The following is a 15,812-nucleotide window of genomic DNA, read 5'->3' as shown; positions in this document are numbered from 1 at the left end:
AATTGTTCTTTATTTACTTTAGTTTTAAACTGTAAGACATAATTAATTAACTATAGTGGTCATCCAATGTACCTTATTCCTGGCCCCATATTCTCATTCTAGAAGGGCAGCAAGACTTCTCGCACAAGGAAAAATGATGACAAGGTGGACAATGGTGGAACATAAGGGATCTGCCCGCTGGAGACTCTGGTATTCCAGAAGAATCCCCCAAACCTGCGCATGCTCCTTATTCCCTGATACATCAAACCCCAAAACACACCTCCATCTGAATTTGGCCATACCCATTTTCTAGGATTTTCAGGAAAGGTGAAGATTTCTTTGAAATGGGAGATAACTAACCCCTAGACCCTAATAAATATGCTAACTCTGATTCATAGAGAGCAGAAGCTATTACTCTGCACCTAGGGCTGCTACTCCATACTTGGAGAGCTGCTATTCCATCAGTTCCTAAGAGGCCTGGGCTTATTCATCAGACCAAAGGCTACCTGATTGATTAGTCCCCAGGCTATTCCACTATCTTTTAGGCTATTATACCACTGTAGACCTCTTCAAATGAAATTCTTTTATTTCTGGATTGAATGGAGTTTGAATCACTCATTTCTGGGGTGAGACTCTGTTACAAAACTGGGTGTGTTTCTCCCACAATTCTATCCATCTCATTGCCTCCCACAATTGGGGGTGGTGGGAAATCCTTTAAAAAAATTTCTCAACATATATCTAAATTGTTCAAGACAATAAATGCCTCTATTAGCCACCCCTGAAAATGGTTTTTTCCTGCATTTTAAATTTACTCCTTTTTTCATGAAGTAAGTAGCATGTTTCATTTTTGTTTGACTTCCGGTTTATCATTATCTTAATGTGATTCTAAAGTCTTTCAAAGTTATTTTTCTCTAATTGTTAATACTGTACAAACTGCTTTTCCATCTCTGCTCATATGACTGTATCATTTTAAAGTGATTTTCCTAAAGCATTGATCTAATCATGCCAGCTCTCTTCTGCCACTCCTACTCATCCAGCTTTCAAAGTTCCCCTCCCCCATTTAACCCTTTCCATTATGTGGCCCCTTCATTCCCCTCCAAAAGCTCTATGGTCCAGCCATACTAGCCTCTTTGCTATTCTTCATTGTTTTTCTGATGTAAACGAGCCTCATTTCTTTATACTTGGGCTCTAGCCCATTTCTGGAATGCTCTCCCTCTTCACCTCCATCTTCTAGAATTCCTGGTTTCCTCTAAGACTCAGCCCTTCCCCTACAAGTGCCTTTCCTTGTCCCCTCTGGCTGCTAATACTATCCTTTCTACTCTACTCTGTGTTTATCTTGTATATCCTGATGGTTATACGTTGTTTCCCCCTTTAGAATGCGAGTTCCTTTGGGGCAGAAACTGGTTTGGCCATTTTTGGTATGGCTTGCCCCTAGGAAGGAAGGATTTAATTCTTGACTGATTCAGTTTCAGACTTTGGAAAAACTCCGTAACCTAAGTTCTTTCCCACGCAGTTGGGTCCCAACTAGTGGGAAGAACATATCTCATCACATTAAATTTCACACCACCGTGCGATGACCATATTTTATATAATTTCAACTTCGAAAAGGGAGGATTTATTCTTTTCGTTCTTTGCATCAAGAAATGTTCATGGTTGTGGATGGTGGGAAAATTCATCTTTAGGAGTTGAAAACGGAACCAGAGGGGCCAAAGCCTACTACGGCGCCCAGACTCTACAAAGGCTGCAGGAAATTCGAGGGGAAGGATGCTGTGATGCCCGAGCGGATCAGGCGCATGTTCTCATGAGGCTTCCTCTTCAGCAAGGACGAGGTTTTCCTGATCTCGTCCCTTATCGTGACCTGTTTCACAAAATATAGATGTAAGTGGGCGATTTTAATCTTCTACGTTCATCTCTTTCAAATTCAGGGGTCGGAGGAGTTGGATTGAGGCGGGAGGGAGCGAGCGGAAAGAGAGAACGCAATTAACCCTCAAGTAGCCGGTCCGGGAAAATCAAGTTCCCGGAAGTCCAAACACGTACAATACGCGCAGGACCCCACACGTTGATTCTGGCACTGAAGGATTCTGGGAATTGTAGTTCAGGGCTCAGTATACGCAGGCGCAGTATCCAATAGGTCTAGCTTTCATCCCTTTGTTTTCAGAGGAACTGGGAGGGAGCTGGACATTGGAGGGCGAGCGGGTGGGTAAGTGTGTGCGCCCGTGTATGTGTGTGAATATGTCTCTGCGTGTTTGCGCGCGCGCGCGTGTGTTTGGCTCCGGGCAGGGGTGGGGGCGGGGGCGGGGTGGCGCGGAATGTGTTTCGAGGGGGCGGGGCGGCGGGGTGTTGACCCAGGATTCCCAGACCCTGGGTTCGAATCCCACCCCTACAGCTTCTTACGCGTGTGACCTTGACTGAGTCACTTGTTATGCCTGTGTCTCAGTTTACTCGTCTGTAAGAGGGGGCACGGATAACTGACAAGGCTCCTCCTTTACTCCATAAACCCCACTGGCTCTCTATTACCCCCGGGATCTCATAGAAACTGGTTCTCTGCCTTGTGTCTTGTGCTTCTCTTTGGGCCAGCTGATGATAATCTGTTACCTATAGAAAACCGCAATAATTTAATCGCTTGGTACCCTGCCGCCTTCTCTGGTTCTGGACTAGAACGCCCCGACCGGGTCCACAGAGGGCTTTATAGCTTTACACCCTCTGGTAAGGTGGGTGATGTTGTCATCCCCATTTACAGAAGAGGAAACTGAGGCAGACAGGGTTTGGTGACTTCTCTTGGGTGACCCAACCAGGAAGCAGCTGAGGTCGGATTTGAACTCAGGACCTCCCTGCCTGCGGGGGAGGCGCTCTCCCGCTACCCAGGCATGTGGGAACAAGCTTTTATTAAGATCCTGCTGTGTGCCCAGTGGGCTTTGTGGGACTTCACCTCCTCCAGCCTCAGTTTCTTCCTTGGCCAGTCATTAAAACTTTCTTTTTTCCTTTTAAACCTCACCTTCTGTCTTAAAATCAATGCCAAGTATTGGTCCAAAGGTAGAAGAGCCAGGCAATGGAGGTGACACAGTTAGGAAGTGTCTGAGGTCAAATTTGAACCCAGGCCTTCCCATCTCTAGATCTGGCTCTCCATTCACTGAGCCACCCAGTCCATTGAGTATTTATCTTTAAATTTAAATTCTCTCTGCCTCTCCAGTCAGAGGCCTTTTCTCCCTTTGGGGTCACCTTGTCTGTGGCCAGACCAGGAGGATGGCTGGGGTGATCTATGGTCATTTGTCCTGCTCTAGCAAGTGCAGCAGGTGGCTGGCTCACCCTCTTTAGCCCTCCCCCACCCTCTGCCTTTTTATCTCCAGCTCCCTTTGCTTCTTTAGCTCCCAGGACTCCCCCTGAGCACCCTGGGAAAGTCCCCCCTCAGCCAGGATCCAGAGACCCTCCCTGACTCCGTCTCTGCAGCCCATTGACCACTCAGGCTGTGCCAGCTCGCTCCCTTAGCTTAAGGCGTTAAGCCTGGCCAGCCAGTGCAAGCTTCTAGCCCTCTCCTGTACCCCAGGTCCCTCCTCTGCCTTGATGGCTTCATTTTAAGAAGGAAGCATGCTTCCACCACCTCCTTTTCCTCACTGATGGAGGATTCTGGACATTCAGTACTGGCTGAAATGAATTGTGAGCCTGTTTTTCACTTGAGGGGTGTGTGAGTTGGGATGAGAGTCGCTTCCTGGTGACTCTTCTTTGTGTCTGGTCCCAGCAACCCTTGATGGAGTCCACGGATGCCCGGTTTGGAGCCCCCAATTCCCCCCTTTGTAGGAAGCTGAAGGTGTCAGAAGACAAGCTTGGGGATGCAAGAATCCATCCTAGGAGGAAGCCTACCTGCCCCAAGACCCTTCCCCAGAGCTTCTGCGAAGAGACAGATAAGGAGCCGCTGATGCCCCAGTAGTTCACATTCTGGTCCGGGAGGTTGACTCATCTGGAGGATGATGGACGTGGACCTCAGTCTTTAGGAGAGAGGTGAGCAGGGCAGAAGGGGTAGGTTGTGGGAAGCTGCCCAGAGTGGGGGAGAGAAGGTAAAAATGATGACCAGACCTCCTCAGCTTAGGGCTGGACCCTGAACACAGGGAGAAATACACTGTTATACATTAAAAACAATCCAATAAGAACAACCAATTAATGTAAAACAATTAACCAGGATACAAAATTAGGTAATCTGATTTCTAATTAGAGGAGAGATTAGATTTCCTGAAGTCAGAAAAAGGGGTGTCCCACTCCCCCCCAAGTGGCTATGAACAAAGGAATGTGGAAACAATAACTGATTGACCAGTATGAGGCCAGTTTTCAGATAAAACACACAGGTTGCTTGAGATATGTGATTGTGAGAAAATTCTTTGCATCCATGTTCAGATACGACTGGGTTTCTGGACAGCATCACCTAGGAGTCTCTAAGCACCAGAGAGAGGTGGTCCAGCTTCCCAGCCCCATAGGGCTGGATTCAAATAGTACAATAAGGTTTTCTCACAATTCCAACAAGTGAATAAAATTGTCTCGCAAGACAGTAATTGGACTAGACCTATAATGAACTAGAAAGAGAACTGAACTAATTCCAGAATTGAGTGACGAGATGAGATGGAGTCAGAGTGGTTCGCTCGATTCTCACCATTTAACCAACCATCAGGATCCAAGAAGATCTTGAGAGACTGGAGCATTGGGCTGAACCCAAGATGATTCAGTTCAGTAAGGATAAATGCAAAGTTTTATATGCTTGGGTTAAAGAAATCAATTTCTCCAGTACAAGGTGGTGAAGGCTTAGCTAGCAATTTGCCTGAAAACAATCTAGGGCTTTTTTGGATTGTAAATTCACTTTGGATCATCCTCAGTGTAATGTGACAGCCAAAAGAGCTAATGTGAACTCGGGCTGCCATGAAGAAACAGAGCTGCTAGGAAGCAGGAGGGGAGAAGATCCTCGTTCTGCCTTCGTCAGATTCCATCTAGAGAACCGTCTTCAATTCTAGGTTTCATTGTTCAGGAATAAATTATACCTAATGAACTTTCCATATAACTACTTCATGATGGCAGACTGGATGATGAAAGGACTTGGATTCCTATCGTATTCGGATTCATGGAAAGAACTAGAGAAGAAGAGGGGATGTAATAGCTTTCTTGAAGTATATGAAGGGCCATCCCATGGAAAAATGATTATATTTGTCCCTGGAGCACAAGACCAGGTTCAGATTGCAGAGAGGCCCATTTAGGCTTCCTGACAATTAAATCTCTCCAGAAATGGGATTCTCCTTTGTTGGAAATTTTAAAGTTTTCTTTATTACTTTTTTGCAGTTTGTTTTCTTTATTATTTTTTAACCCTTACTTTCTAAGTAGCAATTCTAAGACAGAAGAATGTAAGTTAGTCTAGGCAGATGGAGTGAAGTGACTCGCCCAGGATCACACAGCTAGAAAGTGTCTGAGGCTAGATATGAACCGAGAACCTCCTGATTCCAGGTCTGGTGCTCTATCCACAGTGCCACGGAGCTGCCCACCTATAGTATGTACAATGATCTCTCACCTGTCGTGGGAGTTACATTCCAGAGACCCCTGCAATAGATGAAAATCCACAAAATAGCGGCGTTACATTTATTTTATTATTTATATATATTTTAAGGCTTTATGAACTCTTCCCACTCTCCTATAAACCTTTTTCACATTCTTATTAACCTTTCCCACATTCTTATAAACACTGAGCCAGTCAGCGTCCAGGATTCAGAACGCAGCGCTGTGGTCAGTCGCCTTTCGTTCCATCGGCCAATAGTGTGCCGTGTACAATCTCACCTTGGCAAACTTGTGCAAGAAGTAATGGTGTTAAACTGCATTTCCCTTGTGTACAGGACAATATTCATCCACAGAGTCCTGCAATAGAGCGAAAACTCGGTGATACAGAATTAGATAAAAAAAAAAAAAAAAAAAAAAAAAAAACCAACCCCACAATACAGTGAAGCTCGATAAGTGAAACGCGATATAGCGAGGGACGACTGTATTCTTTATGGGCATAGGCTGGACCAGATGGCCACTGACAGACATCTCAAATGCTGTCACATAGGGATCTCATGTTATAGTGGGGAAATTGCTCTTTTCCTCTTAGTTTAGTCTTGAGGAAGTGGCAGTTTTTCTGAAAGAACTTTCCTGAGAAACAGAAAAAATGAGACAAAACCTCTGACACTTCAGAACATAAAAATAGTTATGGCATCTCATTTGTCTTTTTATTAGACTTAATTAGAATTAGAATTAAAATCTTTTGTTAATATTCCACTAAAAACCCTTACTTTTTTCTCCATGGACTGTTTTCCCTCAATTTATATTGCTGATTTTTTAAAAACAATTATTCCACAAACCTTTATTAAGCCCTTTCTATGTCCAAGCATTGAGCCTTACATTTTTCTCCAATTTCTAATTCTCTAATTTATCTAATTTCATCTCACTAGCCCTTGTGTTCTAGGGTGGGTTATGATCTTCCAGTTGCTAATTCTCTCATATAATATTTTTGTCATCCACACATTTAATAAGAATGTCATCTAAATTGTTAATGAAAATGTTAACTGGAACTGGGATAATCATAGGGGTGGCTGGGAAATCTCAATAAGGACTTCTTTCTTGGTGGACATTGATCACTTGACATTGGAACCAGTCATTCAGCCAATTCTGAATCCAATTCTGAATCCATCTGTCTTGTCCACACAGATATATCTTCACCAGTGAATCAACAAGTTTTTATTAAGCGCTAAGTATATGCCAAGCTCCATGCTAAGCCAGGAATTATAAATGCAAACAGAAAAATAGTCCCTCAAGGAGCTTACATTTTAATGGGTAAAAACAACATACGAAAGAGGGCTAAAAAGTGGGGAGAAGAGAGGGAGGCACATGTACAGGAGCATTGGTAGAGATAGTCCAGAGTACAGTCTGGAAATTAATGAAGGTACGACCAGCCCAGGCATTTTGTTTTAAATGGAGAATCTAGAAGAAACCATCCAGTTCAGGGGAAGGATCACAGGGACAGAGTAGATTTAATGAAACTTGTTTTTGTTCTTGAGAGGATTTTTTTAGTTTTTAAGGTTTTTTTTGCTGTAATACCAATATCCCTTGTCTTCCATATTGTAAGTCTAGTAGCTCTATCATAAATAAGATGACATGATTTTGACTTGACATCACAGAATCTCAGGGAGGTCATCTTGTCTCCCAAGACTTCTCTTTTTTTCAGGTTAACATCATTCTTATTATTCTTATTATTCTCATATCTTCTCATTAACCATCATTCTCTGAACTGGCCCTCATTTGCCATCATTTTGAGGCTCCTCATGATCAGAGAATTCCAGAGTTTGAAGGAATCTCAGGTTCAGTTTTGTCAAACCTACCTGTGACCAGGAACCCCAGCTACTCCCTTGTGGATGCCTCATCTGTGTTCTCTCATCATTATCCTCATCAGTGTTTCTGTTTGCCAATGTCCTTCCCAAAGGAAAGTGCTCAGAAGTGAATGCAGTCCTGCAGATGGGGTTGGATCAGAACAGAGGACTCTCACCTCCCTCATTCTGGGATGCACGTTTCCCTTAATAATAACTAATGTTTATTCAGCACTAAATCTATTAGTAGAAAACCTGTATTAAAAAGGAGCTTCAGGAATAAATTATACCTAATGAACTTTCCATATAACTCACTTCTTGGATGACCGCTTGAAAGGGGAATTCAAATGAATAGAACAAGAAGAGAATATGCCCAGAATCCACTCAACATTTTTTTAAAGACCCAAGAAAAGATCAGAAGCATATATGTACATGTTTCATACATATGAGTGTCTGTATATCTCAGGCACCCCTTTCCTTGCAATTCTGAGGAATGTCCTGCCCAGGGCAGAGTTCCTCTCTGAATGGCTCACAGGATGCCCATGGTGGCATGGAGCTGAAGATCCTATGACTGATTCTCTGAATGATTTCTGGTGGTTCTTGTGTGTAGCCGTTGAACCATTTTTAATCCTCCTATTATTATCCATCCCAGATCTCCATCCTGTCCCCAAGAATTAAACTGTGTCTATAGCAAGCTCCTATCTGCCATTTGAGTAACCCTTTCCAAAAATGGAGCCATGCTGGCTTTCTGTGACTTTCAGAAAGGTGGACAGTAGTGAAGCAGGGGTGGCCCCCCTCATAACATCTTTCTCCTCCCTTAGTTCTGTCTTCTCAAGACTCTGCCCTTCTCCAAGAAAGTACATTTTCAGAGGAAGAAGGAATGGTTTCCAGGTTCCTGATGGCCAGGTCCCAGGTGAGTTAGGATTTCCTGTCTTTCCTGAGATTCCATCTCATTTTTCAAAGTGTGAGTGCCTCTCTTTCCCTTTCCCTTCATCTTCTTCCCTCTATTCCTATTAATATGAATTACTTAGAGTTGGAAATGGCAGACTGCTTCAGTATTTCTTCCAAGAAAACCCCAATTGGGGTCACGAAGAGTTGGACATGATTAATGACAAAATTTCAATCTGTCCTCCCACAAAATTTTTTGTCTTGTTTTATGGATGAAGCAAGTCTTATAGGACCATACAAATAGTTTGAGAAGATATCTTAGAGGTTACCTATTCTAATGTGCTCGGTTTTCAGAGAATTCCCTGGCTGGCCAAGTGATAAATCTAGGATCGCACAGCTCCTAAATATTAGAGATCGGCTGCCTCCCTCCAAATGCAGTGTTCTTTCTAGGTTACAAACTTTTCTTTCTGAGAAGTTCCTACACTTCCCCTGAGTTAAAATCAGGGGATGCTAATGTCAAGAATAAAATGGAATTATCCATGCTAAAGATCCTGACACAGGTAAAAGCCCAATGGACTTTCACACACAGATCTGTTTACTCCAGCCTCTCCACTCCCCACTTTGGGACCTTCTGGTGTCTCACACTTCATTGGCTTTAATCCCATTATTCTCCTACATAAGCTTGCAAGGCTTGCTATCTCCACTTTTGGGGCTAGTCTTGTTTGGTAACAGAACTGCTTTCATAAGGTTTGCTTTAGTCCAAGGGGCAGGACTTGTGTAATTGCTCCAGAGATGTAGATCAGACAGCAGTGATCTCTCAGGACCCCTAGAAGGAGAAAGAGGACAGATCCATTTGAGTATGATTGGTGATGCTGATTATTGGTTGTTAACATGGTGATGCTAATAAATGAGTGATGCTGATAATTTCCAGAGTGTTAGTTAACTATATATGTTGTCTTAAGTGAGCCAGACATGCCTTTGTAAACTTGTATTGATTCTCTATAAATTCTATCATTTATTCATTATAATTGTCCTTTACTTCTGAATTTACAGGGGTAAAATTAAGTGTATAATATAGAATATAGCTTAAAGTGATGATTAGAGTACTTGGGTCCTCAGGAAATATTTGACACGAAATACTAAAAATTTTTACTGCCGTGGGAAGCCCTCCCTTCATATTCTGCTGCTTCATGTGTCTTCCTCTCCCATGGAAGATTGAGTGAACAGCATGTCATGATCTTCCAGGTATCACTGACATTCCAGGATGTGGCTGTGGACTTCTCCCAGGAGGAATGGGGGCTGCTGGAGCCAGCTCAGAAGGACATGTACAGGGACGTGATGCTGGAAAACTATGAGAACTTCCTCTCCCTTGGTACGGGTGGCTTCTTTCCCCAGAATCTTCATATCCCCACTGCAGGTGTCTTTGCCTTTTTACTTCCTAAAAGCTGTGCCATGTCTGAAGTCCTCTGCTGAGTTTTGACCAGGTGTGTGCCCTGAGAGTCCCATGAATGCCTGTGATGAGGAGAAATTCCTAACCCCTTTGATGCCAAAGTGTTTCTGTGCCATCTTCCCCCAGGAAGGTCTTTGCTTAGCTTTAAAGTGTTGCTCCTGAAGCTATGATTTCCCAACTCAGATTTCCCATGTCAGATACTCTCCACTAGTGTCCCAGGGTCAGTCTCTGAAGGCATGAAGGGAGAAGTTCTCCTCTCCTTGGCAGGGAACGTTTTGGAACAAATTAATTTTCTGAGCTCAAGATGAAACCCATTCTGACCCTTTTATTTCTAAGGAATACTGTGATAACCTTTTGAATTCCTCGATACCACACGCTGGGTCAACATGATGTAGATTCTTAAGCCTAAAGAACAAAAAGGCTAAAACCGAATCCTCAGCATATTCCCATTTTTTTTCCATTGAGCAGGTCTTCCCATTTCCAAACCCAACATGATCTCCCAATTGGAGAGAAGAGAAGCACCATCATGGATTGCAGAGGGGAAAGTTTCACTAAGCACTTACCTGGGTGAGTAAATCAAAAATCACACAGCTGCCAGAGAGGGTGGGCTCACTGCCTGTGAAATGCTGGGCAGAGCTCTCCTTCAGGGCTCTTGGCCTGGGGGATTAGGGCTTTGCTCCTTTCTAGAATCGCCTCCCTTGTCTTTGACTTCAGCAAATTGTTTTTCTGGCATAAATGCCTGAGAAACAGGAGCCTCTTCTTTGTGATCTATATTCTGGGTCCTCTCCTTCCCTCCTCCATCTCGTTTTAATTTGTTCTTCTTTCTCTGCCCTAATATCTACTTTTTTTAAAGATCCTTTTCCTTATGTTTTTATGCTGGCATAAACCTAACCTTTATTTAAGGAAAAATACCAAAAAGAAACTTTTGCTTGACCTCAATAGATTATAAACTCCTTGAGAGCAAGAATTACTTCTTTTTGGTCTTTGTAGTCCCAAGACCCAGTACATACCAGTGCTCATTAGATGTCTATTAAATGATTGGCCCTATTGCTTGTTTTTTCTATATTCCAATTTGTCTCAGTGAGTGGCTCAGTGGATAGTGCACCGGATTTGGAGTCAGAAGATCTGAATTCAAATCTATCCCAAGACATTTCCTAATGGTATACCCCAGGCAAGTCACTTTACTGTGTTTGCCTCAGTTTCCTCAATTGTAAAATGGTATTAATAATAGTACCTTAACCTCTCAGGGTTGTTGGAAGGCTCAAACAAGATATATGCAAAACATTTAGCGAATAGTAGGTGCTATAGAAATGGTAGCTGTTGGGGAAAAAAAGAAATGGAAGCTATTTTTTCACTGCCAGATCCCACAAGCCTGTCATCTACATTTTCTCCATTTCTTCTGGTCCTTTTTCTTTCTTAAAATGCTCTAATATGTTTGTTTGTTTTCCAGTTGTTTTGTCATTAGTCTTGTCCAACTCTTCATGATCCCATTTGGGGTTTTCTTGGCAAAGATACTAGAGTGGTTTGCCATTTCCTTCTCCAACTTATTTTACAGAGGAGGAAACTGAGGCAAACAGGGGGAAGTGACTTGCCCAGAATTACACATCTAGGAATTGTCTGAGGCCAGATTTGAACTCGGATCCTCTTGACTACACTAGCTGACATTTTTATTGATTATCCTATCTTCTTTGCTCTAATCCGGTCCAAAACCATTTACCAGATGTAGGGTCTGCCCCATCAACTCTCAGTGATAGCTGTGATATATATCTCTAGGTCATCTTGCTTATTATTTGTAACATGAATATTTTTATATAAACATCTGAGTCCGTGAGTATTGCTGCTTCTGGCATAAATTTTTGCCTACTGTGAATTATTTTGAAACATGGTTGTTTATTCTCTTCCAATATGGTAGCTACTCTACCAAAAGATTTCTAGATTTTAGCTACCCATCAACAGTGTTTGCTCCACTACACTGTCCTCCTTAGTTATATTCCAAAGACTCCAGGTAAATACCTTCTTACCAGGCCTTGTTTTAAGTACATGCCTTGCTAGTAAGGAGCCTGTGGTGAATCTCTTTACCAGAAGCCACTTATCAACCACTTATCAAGGGTTTACTTTGTGCCAGGAATAGTGCTAAGCACAAGTTATAGAGAAAAGACAGAACATCCCCTGCCCATCTTCTTAACCAGTTCTTCATCTCCTCAGTCTGCCTTTATCTCTTGAATCCTTTTCCATTCATTGGCTGCCCTGGTGGAGACTCATCACCTCTACCCTGAAGGGCTTTGACTTCTTGCCCAGAACTTCTCATCATTTAGCAATACCTTAAAGACTCTCTCTTTGTTCAGTGGCTCTTCCCTTTTGCCTTTCTCCTTTGTAGTCTGCTGTCTTCTAGCTTCGTGACATAGGTGAAGATTTTGTTTTGGATCTTCATATCCTTTTCCTTTACCAAAAAATAAAAAAAATCTTCAACCCTTTCTTCCATCTTTCTTTCTTTCTTTCTTTTTTTTTTTTAAACCCTTTCCTTCCGTCTTGAAGTCAATACTGTATATTGGCTCCAAGGCAGAAAAGTGGTAAGGGTAGGCAATGGGGGTCAAGTGACTTGCCCAGGGTCACACAGCTGGGAAGTGTCTGAGGCCAGATTTGAACCTAGGACCTCCCGTCTCTAGGTCTGGCTCTCAATCCACTGAGCTACCCAGCTGCCCCTCTTCCATCTTTCTAATGGACACTGCATTCACTTAAAGGCCCTATTGGCCTGTTTTCTTTATATCCCAGGAGAGTAAGCAGCCTTCCCTATGAGCTCTTGTCTTTGACCACTGTGATCCCTATAGAACGTTTGTTGTTTTACATACTGGTTAGAATAACATTGTGAGTCCCTATTCTGTCACTCTCAATGTTCTGCAGAAGGCAAGAACTCTAGTGGACTTCAGGGAAAGATTGCCTATTGGTTCCACCTTCCTGGAGCCTTCTGTGTGAGGCTTTCCTTATATCAGTATTCACATTTTTTCTCAATAATTGAAGTTAGCCACTTCAGCAGTTTTTGAATATCAATTAGCAGCTTTTTGCAAGAGCTCAGTGCCCATTTCTTGGTACAAGCATTTTGTCAAAATTTCCCTTAAATTGCAGTGTCCAAAACTAGGGTAGTTACATGTTTACATTCTGTAATCTAGACACTGTATAATAATGCTAATTGTAGCTAGCATTTATATATTACTTTAAGGTTTTCTTAAGTGATTTAATTTGATCCTTAAAACAATCCTGTAAGGTATGATTTCTATTTTGTAGATGAGGAAACTGAGGCTGAGTAGGTCACAGGACTTGTCTGTGGTCACACAGCTAGGAAGTGATTGAAAGAAGATTTGAACTCAGTTCATCCAACTGTTTTATCCATTATGTAAATTGTATTATTTTAATAGCCACAAAACACTGTTGGGTTGTATAGCTCAAAGTCAGCTGAAATCCTCAGTTCTAAGACCTTCCAAACCCTAGTCCTGTTTTGGAAAACTGTCAGAAACTGGTTTCAAATTTAACAGTCTTTAGTTACCAGAATTAATCTATTTCTCATTTTTTAAAATTTAGACAATTAGGTGGCTAGGTTCCCTGACTTCACTTACTAAGGACTTCAGTTCCTTTTTTTTTAAACTTTTACTTTCTCATGTAGCAACAACTCTAAGATTGAAGGACAAGGGCTAAGCAATCAGGGTTAAATGACCTACCAGGTCCAGGTAGTTAGGGAGTGTCTGAGACCATATTTGAACCCAGGTCCTTCCAACACCAGACCTGGCATTCTATCCACTGTGCCATCTAGTTTCCCCTTCAATTCCTTCTTAACAATGTTCTATTTCATATTATTAGTTATTATTCTCCTTGAATGAGGAGATAAAATCTAGAACTTGGAACAAACCACTTGCTTTTTTTTTTCCAGCACAGAAGGCAATGGATTTTGACAAATCCTTGTTTTTCTTAGGTGCCCTTGGTCAGAAGATGAGATGTGAAACCACCCAGTCAGCAGCAAAGCAGTGTGTTTCTATGAGAAAGTCATCCAGCAAGAGACTTACAAAGAATGGTCCCTGGAATTCTAAATTGGCAGAAACTTGGAATTATGATTTCAGTTTAGAAAGGCAGAGAGGCAACCAAAAGAGACAGTCCAGACAAGTAACAATCACTCACAGAAGAACTTCCAAGAAATTGAGTGTTCATGAAGGTAATACTTTGTGGAGAAAGCTCAGTCTAGGGTCAGTCCTTGATACACAACAGAGAGTTTCTGTAGGAAAATGTCCCTATAAATATGATACACTTGGAAACTTTAAACAGTTTTCAGACCTAATTAAACATAATAGGATCTCTTTGGGGAAGAAAATGTCTAAGCATAATAAAAGCAGAAAGCCCTTCAGCTACCACTCAAACCTTATTTATTACCATAGAAAACATACTCAAGGGAAAGCATGTAAATGTATTGAATGTGGCAAAGCCTCCAACATTAATTCATGCCTTACTGCAAACCAAAGAATTCATTCTGGAGAGAAACCCTATAAGTGTAAAGAATGTGGGAAAGCCTTCAGCCGAAAGGGCAACCTTAAAATACATAAGATTATCCATACCAGAGAGAAACCATTTGAATGTATTGAATATGGAAAAGCCTTCAGGAATAATCAATACCTAATTCAACATCAAACAAATCATACTGGAGAGAAATATTTCGAATGTAATGAATGTGGGAAAGGCTTCAGGAAAAGCTCATCCCTCATACAACATCAAAGAATTCATACTGGAGAGAAACCATTTGAATGCAATGAGTGTGGGAAAGCATTCAGTCAGAAGGGAAGCCTTAATGCACACCAGAGAATTCACACTGGAGAAAAACCCTACAAATGTAAAGAATGTGGGCAGGCCTTTAACTGGATGGGAAACCTTAATACCCATAAGAAAATTCATACTGGGGAGAAACCCTACATATGCAATGAATGTGGGAAAGTCTTCAGCAGGAAGGGGAGCCTTATTGCTCACACCAGAATTCATACTGGAGAAAAACCTTTTCAGTGTAATGAATGCGGAATCTCTTTTAAATGGCGTAGATACCTTAAGGAGCATAAGAAAATTCATACTGGTGAGAAACACCTTGAATGTAATCAATGTGGGAAAGGTTTGAGGAAGACTTCATCCCTTATGCAACATCAAAGAATTCATAATGGAGAAAAACCCTATAAATGTAACGAATGTGGAAACTCTTTCAACCGGAAGGAACACCTTAAAACACATAAAATAATTCATACTGGAGAGAAACCTTTTGAATGTAATGAGTGTGGGAAAGCCTTCAACCAGAAGGGAAGCCTTAATATACATCAAAGAATTCATACTGGAGAGAAACCATATAAGTGTAAAGAGTGTGGGAAAGCCTTTAGATGGAAGGGAAACCTTAATACACATGAGAAAACTCATACTGGAGTGAAACCCTATAAATGTAACGAATGTGGGAAATCCTTCAGCCGGAAGGGAAACCTTAATGCACATAACAGAATTCATACTGGAGAGAAACCTTTTCAGTGTAATGAATGTGGGATAGCTTTCAAATGACCTATATACCTTATTGAATATAAGACAATTCATACTGGAGAGAAACCCTTTGAATATAATGTGTGTGGGAAAACCTTCAGAGGAATACCTTGCAGATTATCAGATAACTATTTCTGGTGAGAATGTCCATAAATGTAACAAAATATAATTCATCCATCATTAGAGACTTTGTGTGAGAAATAAACTATGGGGTTGTTATAATGGGGAGAAGATATCACAAAATTTTCATCATTTATTAAATACTGAATAGTCAAGGTGTTAGATTTTTTTCTACCAACTACATCATTACTGTTGCTTTGAGAGTAGAAAATGACATCCTTTCTATCCCTCTTATTTATACTCATTAAATGCTATTAAGTATAACTGAAGTTACATTAGGTGCTTGAAGAGATTAAATCAAAGATGATCTTTGACTTATAGCTCACATGGGGGCAAAAGAGAGGAAAAATATGACATAAATAACTGAAACAAAACTGTATATGACAAATATGTGAGATGCACAGTAAGAAGTTTGTGAGTTCTAAAAAGGAAAAGATAATATCTGGTAAGGAATGAGG

The 15,812-nt window shown here is 41.5% G+C and overlaps 1 protein-coding gene across 1 annotated transcript; it reads left to right on the top strand.

Moving 5' to 3' along the window:
* The first annotated feature begins 1,552 nt into the window (after positions 1 to 1,552).
* LOC123233173 (zinc finger protein 883-like) lies at positions 1,553 to 15,434 on the top strand. Its single transcript, XM_044659325.1, has 5 exons — positions 1,553 to 1,832; positions 2,557 to 2,690; positions 3,716 to 3,900; positions 9,449 to 9,606; positions 14,237 to 15,434. The coding sequence occupies exons 1-5, from the start codon at positions 1,553 to 1,555 to the stop codon at positions 15,253 to 15,255; spliced, it is 1,776 nt and encodes a 591-aa protein (XP_044515260.1). The 3' UTR covers positions 15,256 to 15,434.
* Positions 15,435 to 15,812: the final 378 nt, after the last annotated feature.

This window comes from Gracilinanus agilis, chromosome 2 (assembly GCF_016433145.1).
Source record: "Gracilinanus agilis isolate LMUSP501 chromosome 2, AgileGrace, whole genome shotgun sequence".
NCBI lineage: Eukaryota > Metazoa > Chordata > Mammalia > Didelphimorphia > Didelphidae > Gracilinanus > Gracilinanus agilis.
This window is presented reverse-complemented; position numbering and strand designations above follow the sequence as displayed.